This window comes from Globicephala melas, chromosome 14 (genome assembly GCF_963455315.2).
Source record: "Globicephala melas chromosome 14, mGloMel1.2, whole genome shotgun sequence".
Taxonomy (NCBI): domain Eukaryota; kingdom Metazoa; phylum Chordata; class Mammalia; order Artiodactyla; family Delphinidae; genus Globicephala; species Globicephala melas.
In genome coordinates, this window is record NC_083327.1 from 58,609,677 (window position 1) to 58,631,126 (window position 21,450).

At 41.6% G+C, this 21,450-nt stretch overlaps 1 protein-coding gene and 1 non-coding gene across 2 annotated transcripts in view; both read right to left on the reverse strand.

Annotated features, from left to right (window-relative positions):
• The window catches only part of MOXD1 (monooxygenase DBH like 1), an 82,753-nt gene extending 74,170 nt beyond the window's left edge, over window positions 1–8,583 (reverse strand). The window contains exon 1 of the mRNA XM_030853431.2: window positions 8,261–8,583. Within this exon, the coding sequence (XP_030709291.1) occupies window positions 8,261–8,524 (264 nt within the window). The 5' untranslated portion in view covers window positions 8,525–8,583. The remainder of the gene's footprint in view (window positions 1–8,260) is intronic.
• A 6,552-nt stretch (window positions 8,584–15,135) lies between these two features.
• Window positions 15,136–15,298, reverse strand: LOC115851559 (U1 spliceosomal RNA). The gene has a single exon (XR_004038837.1). It is a non-coding gene; the product is annotated as a U1 spliceosomal RNA (small nuclear RNA).
• Between the last annotated feature and the right edge of the window lie 6,152 nt (window positions 15,299–21,450).

A 21,450-nucleotide genomic window follows, 5' to 3' on the forward strand; every position in this document is an offset into this window, starting at 1 on the left:
ACATGCAGCCCTTCCCGCTCGTTCAGCAACACGATCATCCTCGGGACCTGGGATCGATGAGGCAGTTTTGCTGAAGAGCATGCCAGTGGGGACCAGCCAGGGGAAGGGGCTTAGCAACACAAACCTACAAACTTCCAAAGCGAACCTGTACGTGTGTGTGCACAGCAGCACAGAAGGTGGAAACAGCCTTAGTGTCCATCACCAGATGATGGAGAAACACACCATGTCCCTCCACACACGGGGACGTCCCTCATCCACGAAAAGGGTGAAGCCCTGACCCTTGCTACCACATAGATGGACCCTGAGAACACGATGCTCAGTGAGAGAAGCCAGACACAGAGTGTGTGATCCCATTGATGGGAAACGTCCAGAACTGGCAGATCCACAGACACAGAGCATGGGTTCGTGGTTGCCTGGGGCTGGGGAGGGGGATGGGGGGCTGAGTGGTTAATGGGGACAGAGTTTCAGTTTGGGAAGATACGATTAAAAATGGTTAAGACAGTAAATTTTATGTTACATATAATTTACCACAGTTTAAAAAAAAATGTTTAGGGAATTCCCTGGCGGTCCAGTGGTTAGGACTCGGTTCTTTCACTGCTGAGGGCCCGGGTTCAATCCCCGATTGGGGAACTAAGATCCCATAAGCTCTGCAGCATGGCCAGAAAAAAATTAAAATAAAATTTAAAAATGTTTAAATATGTAATTATAAGTTGGAGTGGGGAGCTTCCAAAGCCTTTTTGCTTCTTAATCTGGAAACTCCACTCCCGGGAACCCACACAAAGGAAAAAAATAACAATAGGGGAAAAAGAGGTTGAACTGAACTGTGCGTGGGGCACTTTCACTGGATGAGCCACTCGGCTCATCACGCATCCCTTGCCTGACTGACAGACACCAGTGACATGCCAGCATTTCCATCTCGGGACCCCTGTACAATCTGAACATTTTTTTGAGGACCCCAAAGAGTTCACTTGGGTTACAGCTCAATTTTTAATCATACTGCCACCAACAACAAAACAAACATCCCAATCAAAAAATGGGCAGAAGACCTAAATAGACATTTCTCCAAAGAAGACATACAGATGGCCAACAGGCACGTGAAAAGATGCTCAACGTCACTAATTCCTAGAGAAATGCAAATCAAAACTACCATGAGCTACCACCTCACACCCGTCAGAATGGCCATCGTTAAAACGTCTACAAATAACATGCTGGAGAGGGTGTGGAGAAAAGGGAACCCTCCTACACTGTTGGTGGGGATGTAAGTTGGTGCAGCCATTATGGAGAACAGTACGGAGGATCCTTAAACAACTAAAAATAGAACTACCATATGATCCAGCAATCCCACTCCTGAGCATATACCCGGACAAAACTATAATTTGAAAAGATACATGCGCCCCTGTGTTCATAGCAGCACCATTTACAATAGCCAAGACATGGAAGCAACCTAAATATCCATTGACAGATGAATGGATAAAGAAAATGTGGTATATACAGATACAATGGAATATTACTCGGCCTTAAAAATGAATGAAATAATGCCATCTGCAGCAACATGGATGAACCCAGAGATTATCATACAAAGTAAAGTAAGTCAGACAAAGACAAATACCATATGATACCACTTTTATGTGGCATCTAAAATATGACACAAACGAACTTACCTACAAAACAGAAACAGACTCATGGACACAGAGAACAGACTTATGGTTGCCAAGGTGGGGGGGGTTGCAGGGAGGGATGGAGTGGGAGGCTGGGGTCAGCAGGTGTAAACCATTATAGACAGGATGGATAAACAACAAGGTCCTACTGTAGAGCACAGGGAACCATATTCAATATCCTGTGATAAACCATAATGGAAAAGAATATAAAAAAAGAATGTATATATAACTGCATCCCTTTACACCTGAAACTAACACAATATTGTAAATCAACTATACTTCAATAAACAAAAAATATTTACCACAAAAAAAAAGTTCTGTACTAATTATTTTTTAAAAGTTACAATAAGCAGGGCTTCCCCTGTGGCGCAGTGGTTGAGAGTCCGCCTGCCGATGCAGGGGACACGGATTCGTGTCCCGGTCCGGGAAGAACCCACGTGCCGCGGAGCGGCTGGGCCCGTGAGCCATGGCCGCTGAGCTTGCGCGTCCGGAGCCTGTGCTCCGCAACGGGAGAGGCCCGCGTACTGCCAAAAAAAAATAAAATAAAATAAAAGAAAGAAAAAAAAGTTACAATAAGCAGCATTGTGAGGCATCCATAGACAGAGGTGTTTTTTGTTTTTTGTTTTTACATATGGATCAAACATTTCCAGAAACATGATATATAATGAATTCATTCCTTTTGCCAGCAACTTTATTTTAATAAGGCTCTATTACAAATGATGAATTAATAAACCACCGTTCACTTTCTTTGAAGTGGATTCTTGCCTCTCCTTCCAAGAATCCAGAAATAGGCTGTTGGTTGCCTGAAGTCTTAAACCTTGATGGTCAATTCAGGTGCACTGTTCTCTTCGCTCTTACTCTGCCCTTTCCTCAGGCTGGCGCTATGAAATCATCTGCTCTTCCAGGGAGAACCACACAGCTGAAGAGTATCCTGGTGTGTTGCTGTTCCAGCTTACATTGGTGCATGTGTACTTATTACTAATGCACAAAGCATGAAGCTTGGAGAGGTCCCTTCATCATCTGGAAATTGATGGTGGGGGGGGAGAGGACATAATTTGAAGATTTATAAATATCTCTTAACAAAGCCCCAGCTGAGCTGTGTCAGGGTTGCACACTCTCTTCGCCTTTCCCTTACAGCTTTTCAATTTGCTTTCCAAACATTTCTTTGTTGCCGTTGGCCCCGGTGCACTTAAAAGGAGCACATCCTTAACCACAAAGAATGCTCACTGTTCTCTGTGATTTCAAATCACAGCATAATTTCCGAACATTTCCTCAGGGAGCAGCCCTGCAGCAATTACCCCGCTGCTGAAGACTTCCTTCTCATCACAGAAAAGTTTCAGTCCTAGCGAGGGCCAACCAGCAAGGCTGTAACAAATGATGACATAGGTTTCAGCCTCCATTCCCCAGCGATTTACACCCCCAAAGGAAGAGTGAATCCATTTTTGTGCAAATTCAACAGGCACATCTGACAATGCTGCCCTCTTCTCCAACTCACACAAGCTAGGCATTCATCAACCCGGATTACTTCCCCCAAATGGAGACTCACAGTTGCTAAGTGGCTTGGGTCGGGGTGGGATCACTCTGTGTCAAAAAGGGGCAAAGTACAAGGAAAGGACACGAATCTGAGTGCATCAGGGAAGTGAGAGTTGAGTTAATTCATTGAGACAAAATAGTGAGGCTTTCCAAAGCCGAGGCAAGAGGAAAGACCGCTTCCCACCCCCAGCCCTGGCTGTTCTGTGAAACACACTGTCTCTGAAACTGACCTCAGCAGCATCCCAGGGGTAATGTGTCCCCAAGTGTAACCCGATCCAGAGCAACTTACCCAACAGGGCACACTGGGACGGGCTCTACTTCACAACCGCGTTTCTCTCTTTTCTTTACCATTTTGATGGTACCTGGTTATACAACATTTGAAGAAATATCTCCAGACGGGGTCGGAGGGTTACAAAACGGGCAGGGCAAATTTCCACAATACCTCATCTCTGGGTGTGGTTTTAAGGATGTCCAAGCCAGTATACTGCCTTGAGGCAAGGAAATCAAAATCTGATTTTTCACTCCACGACTCTACAAGCAAATGCCGCGCTGCCCTCCGGAGACAGTCTCATTGGGTCCAGCCCTGAATTAGTGATGGGCAACCACTGAAAAATGTGGGTTTGTGGAGGTTTAGAACTCTTTTTCTGGGGGGAGGAGTGGGAGGAATGGGGACTGGGAGGCTAACCATTCACTAACTTCTTGTGAGTCACGCACGCGCGCGTGTGTGTGTGTGTGTGTGTGTGTGAAGGGGGGAGTAAGGAAAGAGGTGAAAAAGTAAGCACTTGCCTCCCAAACCGAGCAGTGTCAAGAGAGGGTGACTACATGGTGACAGGTACTCAGAAGCGGTGGTGGAAGGGAACTGGCAAGTTGGTGACGATGGGTGTGGCTGCGTGGACTTTCCGAAGATGGCCACACAAATATCTTCCCCTCCCATGTGACCTCCTCCCAGCATGAGGTTGAGGTGGCATCTACATTCTCTCTTCAATCCAGTGGGGCTGTGACTACAGCAGAAGACACAGTCCGTCATTCCATGGCTAAATTATAAAGGGCCATCCAGTTTCCAGCTGGGCCTCTCCAGATGTTCACTCTTGGGACCCAGCCACTCTGCTGGGAGGAAGCCAGGCAGCTACATGGAGAGGCCACGTTCCCGACACAGTACCGGCGGAGGTCCAGCCAATAGCCAGCATCCATTGCCTGTCAGACAAACCAGTGAGAGAGCCTCCAGGTGACTCAAGCACTCACCTTGGAGCTGACACCACGTGGAGCAAAGAAGACCTGTCACCACCAAGTCCTGCTCAGATTGCAGCTTTGTGAGCAAAATAAGCCACCGTGGTACGGGGTGCTTCGTTACACAATGACAGACAACCAAAAGAAGGGGCAAGGTCCCCGCTGGACGTTTCTTGACACAGAATAAATCTGGCCTGAAGAGAAATGGGACCTGCCTCTCTGCCTTTTCTGGATTTTCATAATTTGGGTTGATTCTTTATTCACTTTAGCTTCTTTTCCTCTTGGTCCCAGATGAAGCTGTCCATGGGATATATCTCAACTGAAATTGTGTATGTACGTGCGCACTACAGGGTGCTTTGTACAACTTTGAATTGTGGCTGCTATTTACCAATCAGAAGGTTTTACTTATACACACACACAGACTAAAAATCTTTCTTCTCTTGGGACTTCCCTGGTGGTGCAGGGGTTAAGAATCTGCCTGCCAATGCAGGGGACACAGGTTCAAGCCGTGGTCCGGGAAGATCCCACATGCCGCGGAGCAGCTAAGCCCGTGCGCCACAACTACTGAGCCTGCGCTCTAGAGCCCGTGAGCCACAACAACTGAGTCTGCATGCTACAACTACTGAAGCCCGCGCGCCTAGAGCCCGGGTTGCGCAACAAGAAAAGCCACCACAATAAGAAGCCTGCGTACCTCAAGGAAGAGCAGCCCCCGCTCACTGCAACTAGAGAAAGTCCACGCGCAGCAATGAAGACCGCAGCCAAGAATAAATAAGTTAAATAAATAAATTTTTTAAAAAAGTTTCTTCTCTCAAAAAAACAAAAACAAACGGAAGATCTGGCAGTACTCGATTTGCATTTCTACATAACAGTAATTCACATGCAAAAACTTGGGTTTCTTCTCTCCCCTCTACTCTGCTGCATTACAATCCTGCCTGTTCCACTCAAGACTTGTCACTCTTACATTTGCTGCTTGACCTCTACATGAGTTTGGGTTTATGACATCTGTTTCAACGACAATTCTCTGCCTGGCTGGTTAGGATTTATTCTTAAATAGTTATCCAGGAGTTAACATTCTATTGAAAAGAGGAGTTTAAGGTCACCAGTTTAATAATAAACTGAGTTTAATAATCATCATTATTAAAAGTCATAATACTAAAAGAATAAAAAATATGTAAAGGTCAAGTTTTTTTTAATTAAATAAGAAAGGATGAAATAAAATATATAGAAAATAGCCACAAGGGGAGGTGACTAGGATGTCAACTTAGGTTGTTATCATACACTCTGATGCCATCCTACATTGTGCCCCAGAAGCCAATGCTTTTTGTTGTATTGTTTCATGCAAAATTTGTTCTTTTTTTTTTTTTTTTGCGGTACGTGGGCCTCTCACTGTTGTGGCCTCTCCCGTTGCGGAGCACAGGCTCCGGACGCGCAGGCTCAGCGGCCATGGCTCACGGGCCCAGCCGCTCTGCAGCATGCGGGATCTTCCCGGACCGGGGCACGAACCCGTGTCCCCTGCATCAGCAGGCGGACTCTCAACCACTGCGCCACCAGGGAAGCCCCAAAATTTGTTCTTATTGGGAGTAAAATTACACAAAATTCAGTCTACTAGTGGAATCACATACACAATGTTTAACAACCCTATTTACTTTTTGGTATAGTTGCTGAGGATACCCTTATCACACCATTGCATGAAGAATCTCAAATCAATAGTTTCTAGGGGGAAGATACAATTTCAAGAGTTGGGAAATGGAATCACCCAGCCTGGATGATCCAGCTGGAACTGATACATTTCTTTTTATTTTTAGTGTCTGGGGTCTTTCATTTTATTGAAGAAGTTTTTAATAAATTTTCTTTCTCCTTAACTGATAAGCATAATTCTTATTGTATATTAGATGTCCTAAAATGAATGGGATGCTTAAAAACATGGAATAGTAAAGGATGTCAGTCAACTATGAAAATGGTGATCCTTCATACACGAAAATAAAGATTTCATCTCCTTAGGAATAAAAACAGGGGAAAGTCCTACTTCGTGCTCATTAAATATATTGGGAAAGGATCCATTTCCAAGGCTTATTTCATAGTGATATGTGTTCAGTAATCACTTTAAGAAAAGTTCTATGTTTCAAAACCCATCTAAAGAGCACTTAATTAATTCTTATGTGATCTTTATGAAGAACCACCAGCAGTGTGAAAATACTGTAGTTAACAAACCCTGTGTTAGTGGTGTGCCCATTATGGCATGTTGAAACAATTCTACTCTTAGTCTTTCATTTGATATCAAATTGGATGGGCTTTCTAGAACTGCTACTCTTCTGGGGAAATCAATATCAAGTTATCTTTTAAAGTATACATGCTTTGTTTTATGATATCACTATAGTAAGACTTGCGCCCTTCAACAAAACTTGCAAGGATAGTTAAGGGGCATTTGACTCTCCCCACCCTAAAAAACCAAACAGACAAACGAACAAAAAGATGTGGCTCAACAGGTGTTTAAATAAGGTATTGTCTACTTCATATCAGAAGAGAGCTAAGTTATTCAGCTAGTGAGGCCTGTGTTTGGGGTCAAATTCTTGGTTTACAAATTTAATGTCTGAGATGCTCCAGAAGGAGAAAATTTATACATCAATGACTTCAACAGAGTGTAATCCTCATATAACTTTACTTTCTTGGAGTTGTCCTTATTTTGGGGAGGAAAGGACTAATTTATGAAAATATAGACAACAGAATGGTTTTAAAGTTTTTATTGCTGTCATTTTTTTTTAATTTCTAGCCGGAGTTAAAAGGCCAATGCCAAAATTAGCGTTCAAAATCAATTGCAGAATGTTGTGGAAATCAAACTTAGAAGTCAGAAATAAAATTACTGAGAAATGCTCTTTGAAATCCATCGTGCACATCGATTTTAACATCATCAAAACCTTAACACAATGCCAGAGCAACTAGTTTTCATCTGCATCAAGAGACTTTTGGCAATGGTCAGCATTTTTGGATGAACTTTGATAAGCAACAGTATATTTACCACGATGTTATGTCGTCGTGGAGAAGTGTCCAAATGTCGGTCAAGATCGAACAAAGATGTCCAGAAAACTTACCTACCTAATCATTCTGGTCATCTCATAATTTAAAAAAAAAAATTTCCTATTCATAAAAACATCTGTGAACAGGCAACGACTCTACTCGGGCTCTTTCAAAGCAAAACTGTAGCTGTCAAATTGATTTTGTTTGCTATTAAAGTAAGTGAAAAGTTTTGCCACTTAATAGGGGGTTTTGCCTGGGGACTCCAGGTTTTGGAGGTTTTGCGGCTTCCTAAACGGCTCTCAGAATAGCAAACTCCTAGAGATTCTTGGGGACCTTTCATTCATCTCTCGGGTAAGGTAGCTGACCCAGCCCGCGAGCCAGGAGGCTTCAGAATAGCCGAGATGTGGGAAGTTCTGAGATCCCCGACCCTCGATAGCAAGACAGCAAATGCTACGGCTCTCTGGTCCCTTCAACCCTGAGAGCTGTCTCGTTAGGCCCCCAAAGCTGGGGTCCCTCTCCTTTCCTGTGAGGGATGAAGGGGGGGTGCGTGGCAGGTGTGTACCTGGGGGATGTATTAAATGGGGCGCTGGGGACAGGAAAGTGCTCAGAGACGAAAAGCTGGGGGTCACCGTGCTCAGCGGTGAAACCTGGGCGCCGGAGGCTACAGGAGCGGACGGCGAAGGCAAACGGGTGCCGGGCAGGGGCGGCGGAGCGGCGGGGCGGCGGGGCGCGACGGCGTCCAGTCTCGGACGGAGGGAAAGCCGGGTGGCCCGGGGTCGGGACCGGCCGGGGCGCGGCGGGGCGGCTCCGAGAGGGGACGCGCTTACCTGGAGGTAGGGCCGCCCGCGGAGCACGCCGCCCACGACGATGTCGGCCGCGGCCATGGTCCCGGTGGGCGAGAAGCCGAAGCCCACGTAGCCGGCGGTGCGCACCTCGAGGCGGAAGGCTAGCCGGCTGCCCCGCGGGCCCCAGCTCAGCCAGTACTTGCCCTCCGAGTCGAGGAGGGTGCGGTGCGGGAAGGGCCGGCCCGAGCCCCCCGCCGCCGCGCCGGGCAGCAGGCCGCACAGCAGGAGCAGCGGCCAGCGGCACATCCTCGGGCGCGTCCCGCCTGGCGGCACCTGGGTTCCCGCCGCCTGGAACGCGGTGGGCGCACGCCGAGCGGCGGCCGAGAGCCGGCGGCTGGGCACCGCCCCCCGTCCCGCCCGCCGGGAGGGGCCGGACCGTCCCGCTCTCCCTCCCAGGCCCGGGCGGCCCGCCAGCCCGTCGGCCCGGGTCCCGCCGATTCCAGCTGCGTCCCGCCCTTGCCGCCCATCCATCTGCCACCCCGCGCCCCTGCTTTGGTCCCCGAGGTGGGATTCAGTGGGGAGCGGAGCGACGGACGTCCTGGAAGGAGAAAGAAGGAGGTGGAAGCCGAGGCAAGGGGGTCGGGGGCAGAGGGAAAAGGAGCGGGGAGAGTGAGCACGTCTTGGGGACCAGGGGGTGGGGATCCCAGGGGAAAGAATAAGGAATTGCCGACAGAGGGTAAGTTTAGCTTAACCGAGGAGGGGAGGACCCGAGTAATCAAAGGGATAACGCTGGGTTTGCTGGAGGGCAAGTAAGAGAAAGTCCCGTCCAGGGTTAACCGCTTAATATTTCGGTATTCGCTGCTGTCGATTTTCCGAAACCATTGTACACAGCGATGCCTCTACCCCGCCGGCAACACGGTTCACCTCGTCTAGCGCATCTCTCTCACCCTTTCATTGAGTCTGGGGAGATCTGGTTCCTGACGGCAGGAGTCAGCACCTTCAGGCTTGCCTCCTTCTGCCTGGTTTTTGTTTGATTTGGTTTGGTCTTGAGGGGACAAAATTCTGCCAAACCACTCTGCCATCAGCAAATAGGTCAGGGTTGAAGCATCATTTGGGAGTTAGATTTTAATTTGATATCCTCGTTTCCTGCTCTTTCAAGTTCTGGCCCTAGTCATGTTTATCAAAAAGTGTTTTTGTCTCTACCTTTGCCCACATCACTCCTGTCTTCAGAATGCTAATGATTCCGTGTGGCAACTGCAAATTACCTTCTTTATTTATTCATTTATTTATATTCTGCCATGTTTCAAAAGAGTTCTAAGGTGGCTTATAAAATACAAATAATACAAAATATAAAAATAAGAGGATATCAGATTAAAAAAATATGGGTAAGAAGAATACTACAAATATGTACTATTTCCTTTGGATTTGGAGGCTCCACACAAGCTGCTTATATTAATTCTCTCTCTTCGAGTCACGTTTCAGCCTGTTTTTTCCTGCTCCTATTTTCTCTTGCCATTCCTTTTCCCATAACTTTTCCAGAGTTGCCACCATGCATCAAAACTGTGCTCTCCCAAAGATTCGGGCATATTTGACTAATTCTGGAAAGCAACCTTCCACCGGATCTGTTTACCAGGGAGTTCAGGGAGTTGCTTGAGAAGGGACTCATCCCAAGCAGAGAGGGGACTGAAGTCTACAGGTTTAGTCAATGACAACAGACCACCATCAGAGTAGAGCAATGTTGAAACCTTGGGATAAGGCAAGAAATAAAAGAGCCTGTGAAGCCTTTAAAGAACTGAGGCATTGAGAGTATGAACTACCAGCCACCACAGGGCTCCCTGGGCAGACATCAACTTCAGCAAACTAAGAATCGCATCCTTAGAACTGCATTTATACAAGCACAGGGGCATGGCTACTGCTGTTGCTCTGGCCAGGAAGAGAAAGGGAATGTGGAGAGAGGGGAACAAAATGGTGGACATGGAGGCCAAGAAGAGTGGGTCTTGATACCATGTGAGGCACAGGCATTTCAGGGGAGTTACATTACTGCAGAGTGATCAAAGGCAAACGTCCTGTTTTGTGACCCCACTTTTATCCCTAGCATAGAGGAGCCTGGAATACATGGTTACATCTGCTTCCTGGGGTTTGTTATATAAATCCCAAATTCACATCTGGAATCTGACCCCTGTTTACTGTTCTAGCTTTACCTTCCATCACTGCCATGTCACTCACCCACTTCCAACCGGACACATAAAAGCTGCCTCTAGAATCCTCAAAAGAGAGCCCTGCTGTTTCCCATCACTGTGCCTTTTCAGATTGCTCACACTCTGCCACACTTGCCTTTTCTTCCCTCCATTCTTCGAAGTATTTTCTGATCCTTCTTCCCACGTGTCCGTCAGATTGCACTGACCCCTCCACAGTGGTACCCATGCCCATGGAATGTTCTGTCCAGACCTCATGATGGCGCCCCTAACATTTCAGTGTCTGTCCATATGCTTGTTTTCCTCCAGGAGCCTTTTAAGTCAGGAACAGATTCTGGTTCCTTGTTCTAGCACATTGCCTAGAATATGGCTGAACATGCAATAGTGCTTAATAAATACTTGTAGGAAGAATAAATAGATGCATTTTCAGATCCTCCCGGAAGCATCCTCTTAACAAAGATGGGCTGTGAAGGGAAAGCTTGGCCCCCAGATATGATTGAATGTTCTGCTCTGCCCTGGTATTGAGGCAAAAATAGAAAAGGAGACCATACATGAATACACAAAAGAGAAAGTCTTAAATGGTCTTTATTCTTTCATAAAGTCAGCATGTTGAGGGTGAAGTTATTGCCCTTTGCTTATCTGTAACTGGCATTGCATCCAAAACACCCTGAGTGCTTAAGAACTATTAAAACTAATATAATCGTATTGAGATTAGGTCAACAAACAGAACATCATTAGCATACTTCATCCTCAAGAGACCCATTCTGCCTTGGCTTGAATCACCCCAGTAAATGAAGACAAAAGAGACAATTTTATCTAAGTGTGCTTTACAAGCTGCCTGAGTTTCCTAGATCAATACCATCTCCCCTCTCAGTTGCATCAAGTCGCAGTTTCCCAGCTGGGAAATTAATTACTGTACAACTGCTTGTCTTAAATCTGTAAGGAAAGCAGGAAGAAATCACAGGTCCATTAAAAACTCAGGGTATAGAGCCGAGAAGAGAATGAAATCAGTGGCAAGAGGTTTCAAATTTACTTTTTTAACTATTGTTTTTGTAAAAATGATAGTTGCTCCTTATTTAAAGCAAATGATCAGGAAATGCAAAAAATATGAATAAGAAAGTAAACTTAAAAAATCACCTGAAATTCCACCATCCAAAAATAACACTTGTATGAATTCCGAGAACATCATTCCAGAACCTAGTGCCATTAAAACCTTGAAGGAAGAGCCTGTTGAATAAGAATTTGCAAAGTAACAGGTGAATTACTTTTGTAAAACTCCTCTTGAAATAAACAGAGTGACTCTAAACCTGCTGGTTACAATCACATTTTTTAGGTTTCTTCTCTACACATGTATCTAAAAAAGAAACAAAATACAAAACTAGAGATTCAGTGAGGTCCTTCTTGAGTTCAGAACATTCAACCAAATTACTCATTCTTAAAAAAATGAATCATTTTTTCACACTTTTCAATCAGGAATTCTAAATGTGATGTGTATTTTGAATCCTTACCCATTCTGATACACAGCTTGCCATCAGCCAGCGTGTCTGCATCCATGCTGGGCTTCCTTACCTTGGAACCCTCGCTGCTGTGGAAGGTTTATTTATATTTCCACGTTTGTCAACTGCAAGGGCGGAGGAGGATGGAAAAAAAGAAAGCTCAAGAGACCCTAACAAGCCAATGCAAAGTCCTTGGTATGAACCAGGATTATCTGAAATAGGTTATTTCTTACTTAAGTATGGGAGTATAATTTCAGGTCTACTTGTACCTAAGGTGCAACAATAAAACTAAATATTTATAAAGTTCCTGTCTTCTAGGGAGCTCAAAGAAAAATATTTATATAAGTGATCTCAGCAGTTCTCCAGCATTCAAAGAGGGAAGCTGAAGCATTTCTCATTTCATCTGTTAACTAAGCCTCTTGTGTGGATAGGCTTAGTTAGTAGACGAAAGTTGGCCACTGGTTCAAGTTAATACTGTGAGTCAGTGGCAGAAAAGCCAAAAATAGAACTTTGGTTACTTTCTTCTTTTTTTTTTTTTGACTACATACTTTCCTTAGCTCTCACCTCATATCCACTAAAAAAAAAAGTAATTTTTAAAGCTACCAGATCATCATCATGAAACTTTCAGCTGGGCTGTTAATTTTCACACGAGCCAGATGCCGTGATCCGCTATTAGTCGAATATTATACTCCTTATTTTAATAACGGATGATACCAATGATGATGGTGGCACGGACGAAGAAGTGCATTTATTTTTATTATTAAAAAACTGAAATGGGCTTAACTGAGTTCTTGAGGTTACTTTGAAAATATGTGCCAGTTGGCCTTGAAAATCCCTCCATATGAAGATAACAACAAGCAAACCACTTTCTCTGTGTAAAACCTGCACTTCGGTATTATCTATAAACCGTGCTCTGAAATCAAACTGTTTCAACTAGAAAAAGTAGTAAAATTTTCTTAGAGGAAAAAAATAATACTGTTTTATTTTTTATCACTAGTTAGAATTTCCGTTTACAAGAAACTATGATGTGTATCAATACCGTGGTAGGGAAGAAATTGATTTATACCAGCACTCAGCCTATAGCATTGTAAAGCCTTTTTAAAAAGTTGTTTGGGCGTTGATGAGAGCAATAGACCCCGGAATTGTGCTCTTTATCAGAGTGATCTTTAGAGGAAGAAAAATAACCATGTTCTCTAAATTTAGTTTCTATGGCAGTGAAGCAACTGAAGCTGTCAGTGATTATGGGAGGAGAAATGAGGGGTGATAAAATGTGCTGAGTTAGTCCTAGGAATATCCTAGGACTTGCCTTGAAAGGAACCTCAAGGACCCTGCAGTCCATACTCTCATCTTGCAGCTGAAGCTAGCAAGTCCTAGAGAGAAGTGAATTGTTATTCAAAGTTACAATTTTTTAATAGATACAAGCAGGAAAGGTGGTTGCCTGACAAAATTAACAATGTTTGGCTCTTCCCACATCCTCCTCTTAACAGTTATTCTTTTGGATGTCTCATGTCCACCACTGGTATTGGTTTACCAAATTTTAACCTCTGTGAACATGTTGGGAGAAAGAAGTCATTGTGAGTACAGTAATATTCTCCTTAGATATTACCCTTCTGGTTATACAGTAGATTTGGTATTTTAAATGCTTGTGCTTCTATGGGCTTATGCTTCTATAACCATCAATTTCAAGAAAAGTCTACGTACTTAGTCGAAATGAGCAACCAGCATCAAGTTCAAAAACTGAATATGAATGAGACGATTCAGTACTACTTGATTCCAAAATTCCATATGAGGTTTTGGAAAAAAATTAAAGAAATCTATACTATAATGAAAAAACATAAAGACTAGAAATATAAAAATGTAATTATTAAAAAACATAATGGGGGACTTCCCTGGTGGTCCAGTGGTAAAGAATCCACCTTCCAATGCAGGGGACTCGGGTTCCATCCCTGGTAGGGGAACTAAGATCCCAAGCCCGCGCGCCACAACTACTGAGCTCACGCGCCCTGGAGCCCGCAAGCCACAGCTAAAGAGAAGCCTGGGTGCCACCGCGACGAAAGATCCTGCATGCCACAATGAAGACCCCGCGTGCTGCAAATAAGACCCAAAGCAGCCTAAAACATAATAAATAAAAAAATAATGAAAGTAATTACAATCATTACTAAGCATAATAAATAATGAAAAGAGGTTCCCTTAAACGCAAAACTGGAATAATTAGCAATTATTTTTCCATGTGGAAACTGGCAAATATAAGACATAGTCTGGGAATGAGTGTTAAACTAGGTTTTGAAGCTCTCTAATCAATTCTTGAATAAAAAAGGAAAAATGTGTGTGTTTATTTCCTATGCTGCAAGATTTTATTTCTTTTCATTTTTAAATCTAAGCTCTAGTCTCAGTTCTTTGGAAATTTCCACATTTAAATATCCAAATTAGAAGTTAAAGAAATTAAAGATTAATTAACTTAGAAATTAAAGATTAATCGACTTAGCCTTACATAAACACAATTTGGTCTTCAAAAGGCAACTTTTTTTTCTTTAGGTAATTAAACAAATAAAACAAATAATCAGGTTGACTGTCACTGTTAATTGACTAGATAACTGCTGGTCAATCACCTCACTTACAGCAGAGTTTGCCCAAAAAGAGCCTATCAAAACCCCAGGCCATTACACAAAAGCCTTAGGAGTAAAACCATTAATATTAATGAGAACACAGGAGCATGACCAGAGGGTAATTTCTAGGGAGCCCTACACTTGAGGAGAATTTCCCTGTATTCACGACCTCTTCATCTCTACTCTTCACCTTCCCATGTGTTTATGGAAGTTAATATTTGGTAAAACTAATGCCAACAGTGAGCTTGACACACCAAAAGAATAAAGAATAACTGTTAAAATGAGGATATGGGGAGAGCCAAGTATTGATAGCCTTAGAAGTAAAATCATAATAATCATAACGATCATCACAATAATACCAATATGTTTATTAAAGTGACGCAGGCATGTTACATGAATTGTCACATTTAATCTTTAGAGTAACTTTATGAAGTCAGTGTTTTTTTTCTCCCTATTTGAAGGAAACTGGGGGAAAAACGTTTTTCAACTTCTATAAAAGCAAAGACAACAGGATCTTCTCTCAACTGTAAAGGAAGAAATTTCTTATAATATTAAATATTTATTAATAACCATAAACTGTTACATGTCTTAGAAACTTCTTTACACCTCTTTGTTTTTCTGTGGAAACCATAAACACAGTCCCCCAAATGCTACAAATTATGCAGTCAAGTTTCCCACACTTGGGGAAATCGCACGGGTCAGCACATCCAAAGGGCAATGGATAAACCTCCCCCTGGGAAAACTACCTTCGAGATCATGGTACCTCCCCTGCCAGGTATGTATTTTTTTTACATCTCTTATCAAACAACTCTACTGGTAGTATTTTTATTGAATATAAATAAAATAAAAACTCACAGGTAATCAATTTGCTACAAATATTTGGAGCTTTCTTGACACAAGTTTCTAAAACTGTATGTGGTTACTGAGTTCCTTGAGGAGTGTCTATATACTAAGATTGGTTCAATGGCAATGGAACATATAAAAATTTAATGTTAAAAATTCATGGTGAGGGTGAAGAGGGGAAGTGAAATTTTGAATGAAATTGAAGAAAGTAAGTCATCTTTTTAAAATAGTATTTCTCTTTTATACTCTCTCCTCTCTCTCTCTCCACACGTACACTCAGACACAACTTAAAGTCACTCAGTTAATCTTGTTAGGCAGAATGGTAATTGTCAATCCATTTTTTTCCTCCACTTTTCAGGTGTTAGGAGAGAAAAACTAAACATGTTGCAAATTTAAACTTCATGTGATATAAAATGAGAGTTGGTGTCTTGTAGGGAATAACTTAGAAAAAAAATGAGTAATCTCTCTTCCTCAAGTATATAATCAGTGTTTAGAATTCACAGCAGCAAAAAGTTATAGAGAAAATTGCCATGATCACATTTTGTTTTTCAAATTGTAGGTTAATTCTATGACCCCTAGTGACATTAGGGAGTGAAGGCTTTTAGGTAATTTAGACCATGATACAAACATTAACCAGTTAGTGGGTGTAAAATAGTTTGAAAACCTAATTTTAAAAAGAAAATTTATTTTCTTTTTAAGGAAGAACTGACAAATAATGTTTTATTATTGCTACTTATACTGCAGGACTGTTAAGTCAGGGGAAAAAAACCTAAGGGAGTTTTTAAAAAAATCATGATTTGGGATATAAACCAGAGAAATCAAAGTGTCATTTCTATATCTCCAATATTGTTAAAAATCTTTTTTGACTAGCATAACCAATGTTTTGATTTGAAAATATTTTTTAAAATATTCCTTTGTAAGGTAGGTTTTTTTGTGTGAAGAATATTTAGGAGGCCTAAATATTCCCGGAAAGGGGTTTGACCTGACCTGTGGGATCAATTTGATCCGCCTCCTACAGAGAAGAGGCCAAATATCATCCAGACAGACCATCTCCTGCTCTATTTTTCCTTCCTCTTCCTCTTTTATTTTTTTTTAAGTTTTTTTTTTGATGTGGACCATTTTTAAAGCTTTTATTGAATTTGTCACAATACTGCTTCTGTTTTATGTTTTGGTTTTTTGGCCATGAGGCATGTGGGATCTTAACTCCCGGACCAGGGATCGAACCCGCACCCCCTGCATTGGAAGGCAAAGTCTTAACCACTGGACCACCAGGGAAGTCCCCATTCCTATTTAAAAATGATGTTTTTATTCAGTCTTGCAGATATTCCTGTAACAATATATTCCCCCAAGGAAATAATAAGTACTCCCAAGTAAAGAATATTAATTTTAATTTGATTCACTGTGAACAACAGCAAACATCATGTGATAAAATGCATGTTATCTGAGGGGGGCAAAGTTAGGCAAACTGTTAAACTATACGGTAGCCACTTCTTAAAGCATATTTATTGTCAATTCTGAATTACCTTTTATATGAAGGAATTACCTGAAAAGTGTTTGTCTAAGGTGGTGTGAATGCTGTATGTTTCTTTGGTGGCCAAGAATGCAAAAAGAGAGATTAGAAAAAGCAACAGACCGAATCCCACTGAGTGAGTCAGAAGAGTGAGAAATGTGTAAAAAAGGACAAGGGTGACAAGGGGCATACCAGAGTCCTGCCAACATCAGTCTCATGGCTTCAGCCCACATGATCGCCACCTCTGTTGGATCACCCATTTTAAGGTGACTCTCCATCAGTTAGAGCCATTTCCCCGACTTGGCTAGTTGGCGGTATTTCACAACAGAGCTTCTAAACCAGGAGAGCCGAAGCTTGGAATGTTCCAACAGAAAACAGAAACTTAACTAGATGATGCAAGACAGCTCTGCCCAGCTAACATGAGCTGGTGCAAAGAGATGATTGTAGGAGTTGAGTTTATTTAAAGACCCGGCCTGAAAAGGAAAGTTAAAGATGAAGACAAAATTTAAGGTATATATGATATATGACATCAGACTTGTGAAGAGTCTTCTATGAAGTTTTGGTTAGAAGAAAGATTTCCATCTATAGGAGAAATTTTAGGTTGGGGAGCACCAGAAAAATCAGAAAGTTTAAGAATATTGTGATTTAAAAAAAAAAAAGGAACCTAACATGCCGCGGAGCGGCTAGGCCCGTGAGCCATGGACGCTGAGCCTGCGCGTCCGGAGCCTGTGCTCTGTAACGGGAGAGGCCACAACAGTGAGAGGTCCGTGGACTGCAAAAAAAAAAAAAAAGAAAAAGAAAAAAAAGAATATTGTGATTTTTACGGAAGGAACATTTTAAAATTAAGAAATGCTACTCAAATATTTAATAGAAAGAAATGTTCACAGCATACATTCTCTAATGGAGAAGTTTGGTTTTTTTTACTCAGCCTTTTGTCAATAGTCACTAGAATTTACAAGTTTCTGGATTTTTAGCAATGATTAAAAATTATCAGAGCAGCTGGTGTTCATGAGAACGTCTAAACAAGCACACATAAAGTTTTCACATGTATTGTGAAACAAAACCTTTCTAAGAAATCATCATGGTTACACAACCCTATGAAAGAATATGTCCTTAGTTTGTTGGGATTAATCCCTTTAAATATTTTTTTAATTTGAAATTTGTGAATTTTTTATTTAGATTGCATTCCAGGATGTTATTTTATTCATTTATTCATTATACTTTTGAGAAACTATTGTGTGCCTACACTTCTAGATGCTGGAGATATTGCTGAAAAAGCCCCATTTAAAAAAAAAAAAAATCCATTCCCTCATGGAGCTTGCATTTTAGTGATTTAAGTAACTCAGGGAGCATTAGAAGAAGAATCAAATTAAGTTAGTCAAAAACCTGACAAGATTTCCTCTTTTGAGCTGGATACAGCACACATTTTTCTTTAATATAAAACCATTTTTGAAATATTGTCACTTTCTTATTTTGAGCTCCAACAAAAGAAAGAACAAAATGAGGGCCTCCATTCTGAATAAATAGTGTTGAAATGTTTTGCTCCATGTGGTAAGAATTATAGGAACATGGAGAGTAACTAAAACAAAGCAAAAATTGGGGGGAAGAGTATTTATATAAGAGAGAACTGCATCAAGATACTCTTAGTGGAGCCAAGACACAAAGTTTAAACCACCGTAAAGAAATAATGCATCCAGGCTCTAAAGAAACAAATGGAGATGTGCCATTCTGAGCAGGACTAGAGCAGAGAGAGGGTGAAAGGCCAATGCATTTCATTATGTGATGCTCCAAAGCAGAGCTGTTTCAACTCATCAAATTAATTTACTAGGAAGCAAATTCAGTCAACCAAATGAATGTTTAGGTATGACATTTTGAATCATTAACTGTGTAATGTAAATATTTTTATCTCCTCCTGTCTTATATTTCCTCAGATTGCTTGACACACAATCACTCTTTGGATTCCACTCTTTCAGCTCACTTCTGAAGTCTTATTTCCTCTGTGTCCTGACATCACCCTCTAGACTTCTGCCCCTGCAACACACACACACACACACACACACGCGCGCGCACGATTAAAATACATCTCCAATTTCATCATATATTTCATAATCACATGCTTAAGAATATCTGTATGCTGTGGGAGAGCTGTATTTGCCCAAAAAACATACATCTTTCTAATATCTATCTAATCAATTTATGCAAAAGTTAAAACTCAGTTATTGAATCTACATTTGAAAATACAATTTTTAGGAACACAGTAGAAATTGAAATCTTCCTTTTGATACCCATATTCTCCCTAGCCAGTTATTGTGAATCTTCTGAATACTCTGAAAAGTATGATGAAATAATCTCTTTATTCCCCTACAATCCTTGTCTACTTAGAAAATTGAAACGTTTGATTTAAAGCAGATTCAGATTGGAATGCACTATTTCAGTGTTTTCAAGTACAGGTACACTTGGCTTCGCAGCATATAGAAGATTACCTTGGAAGCATTTTCAAATGGCATGTACTCTAAATAAATGTATGGTACTGAATTAAATAAACCCAGCTTGTGATGTAGTGATGAAAGTGACTAATCATTGTCATTTATGATTCTTTTTCACTCTGTCCTTCCTCCTTCTCCACACCTTTTGTCTCCCCCTCTCTCCCTTCCTTTCTTCCTTCCTTGTTTAATTTCTACAAGCAGAACACACCTGTAGGTAACAAGGTATGGTTTCAGTATTTTAGAAAAAGAAGAGCACAGACTTTGGAGCAGAGGACCACCTGGAGCTAAATCTCAGCCCTGCCACTTGCCAGCTGTGCAACCTTAAGGACGTTAGTTAACTTCTCTGTGCCTCATTTTTTATCCTTTATAAAATGTGGATAAAATTAAAGATATCTCATAAGATTGTTAGGATTAAATGAGCTCATACTTATAAATTCCTTAAAGCTTGGCACTAGGAGGTCTTATTTAAGTACATGTTAAATAAAATAAATGAATAAGCCTAAAGACAAAACTGCTCTTCACTTAGAAATAACTTCTCTAGAAGAAAACTATGGAAAGTTAGTCAAGCCACCCAGTTTTTGTTTACCTCCTCCATCGCACCAACCTTGCCCAACAAATATATTCTATTTCAAGCAACTGAAATTGATTCCTTCTTGTCCATTTAATTCACATTTGTAAATAAAAATTCCAGAAGTTATTGTTTTCACTCCACTGGTCATTAATATAAGGCAGGATTCCTTCTGAAATTAAATGACTTTAGAGCAGCAGAGGGGAAAGAGAGAAAAGTATAGCAAAACTGACTAACAGTGAAATATAGGAGTGCAGAAGAAAACATTAAAAACAGCCTATAATTAAAAGCATGCAGAGTCCTGTTGCCCTTGGCTGACTCCAAAAACACAGTTCCAAGAGAAGTGGTCTGCTCTTAACCATAAATACAGAGGTGAAGAGCTCCAGGGCAAATCACATCAAAGGCAAAGGGAATGAGCTAGTGCGAAGGGGCCCCACCCAACCTCCCAGGACAGGCTGGGTTTAACGTCGTCCAGCAGACTAACCAAACCAGCAGCTTTGACCGTAAGTGCAAATTTTCACCAAATCTGGCAGATAAGCCTCTAAGTGGAGTTACCGGCAGTTACTCTTGAAGATCAAGGAGCACACTGAAATTAGACCTTGCATTCCCTTGTCTCTTGAGTGGTGACTGCTTGGGACCCTTGAGTTTGACTGGGATGAATAAAGCCCCTCTCAGACTTGCAGACTCTCCCTGAGGCTTTTGACATCACCCCACAAGCACTCGCTTTCTATGAGCTGCGTCATGTTGCCCTCTGACCTGATGGAAAGATCTAGTGCCTGAAAGTGTTCTGAGATAGCTATTCATTTGTAGGAAAGTTAAAATACAAATCTGTGGGCCTAGGAAATCGTTTTGAACCAGTCATTAATTCTGGAAATTTAAAATGTGAGTTTTGGGGGTTATTTTTTTATTGTTCTTTAATTTCCAATTTACTAAATCACTATTCAAATCTATGCTAAAAAAAAAAAAGTACAATATGTAGCAAGAAACAAGCCAGAAGTATTTTTTTATTTACATTTACCAAGAAAGGGATAGCAATTTCCTTTGAGGTCAGGAGAAATGTAATTTCTCTGTGTAGTAGAGAAAGCTGGTTCCTTAGGGTTCTGCTGACAATACAGTGCCTGTCATTCTTGGGATCAATCCCCTTAGCTATAATCAACCACCAGCTTTATTCTGAATGTACCTATTTCAGAGCAGAAAATTCTTCTAATTAATTTAAATTATGAAAACTTTCTGGCACAAAAAGACATAAAGAATAATATAACACACATTTAAGTAAAGATGGTTAACTGAACACTTGATTTGCCCGACGTCTCTCTCTCCTGAAATGCACTAACATGGTTTTTCAAAGCCTTAAACGCACAGAAAAAGAGAATGTTAGGGGAGAAAAGAACAGCGTACTTTTGGAAACCATAACGCATATGGATCGATGGTAACCAACTTAGCAAATCTGAAAAAACTAAATCCTAACCTGGCAATAGAGAAAGTCTATTTCTCTATTGAAAGGAGAAAAGTGACTTGAATCTAAGCA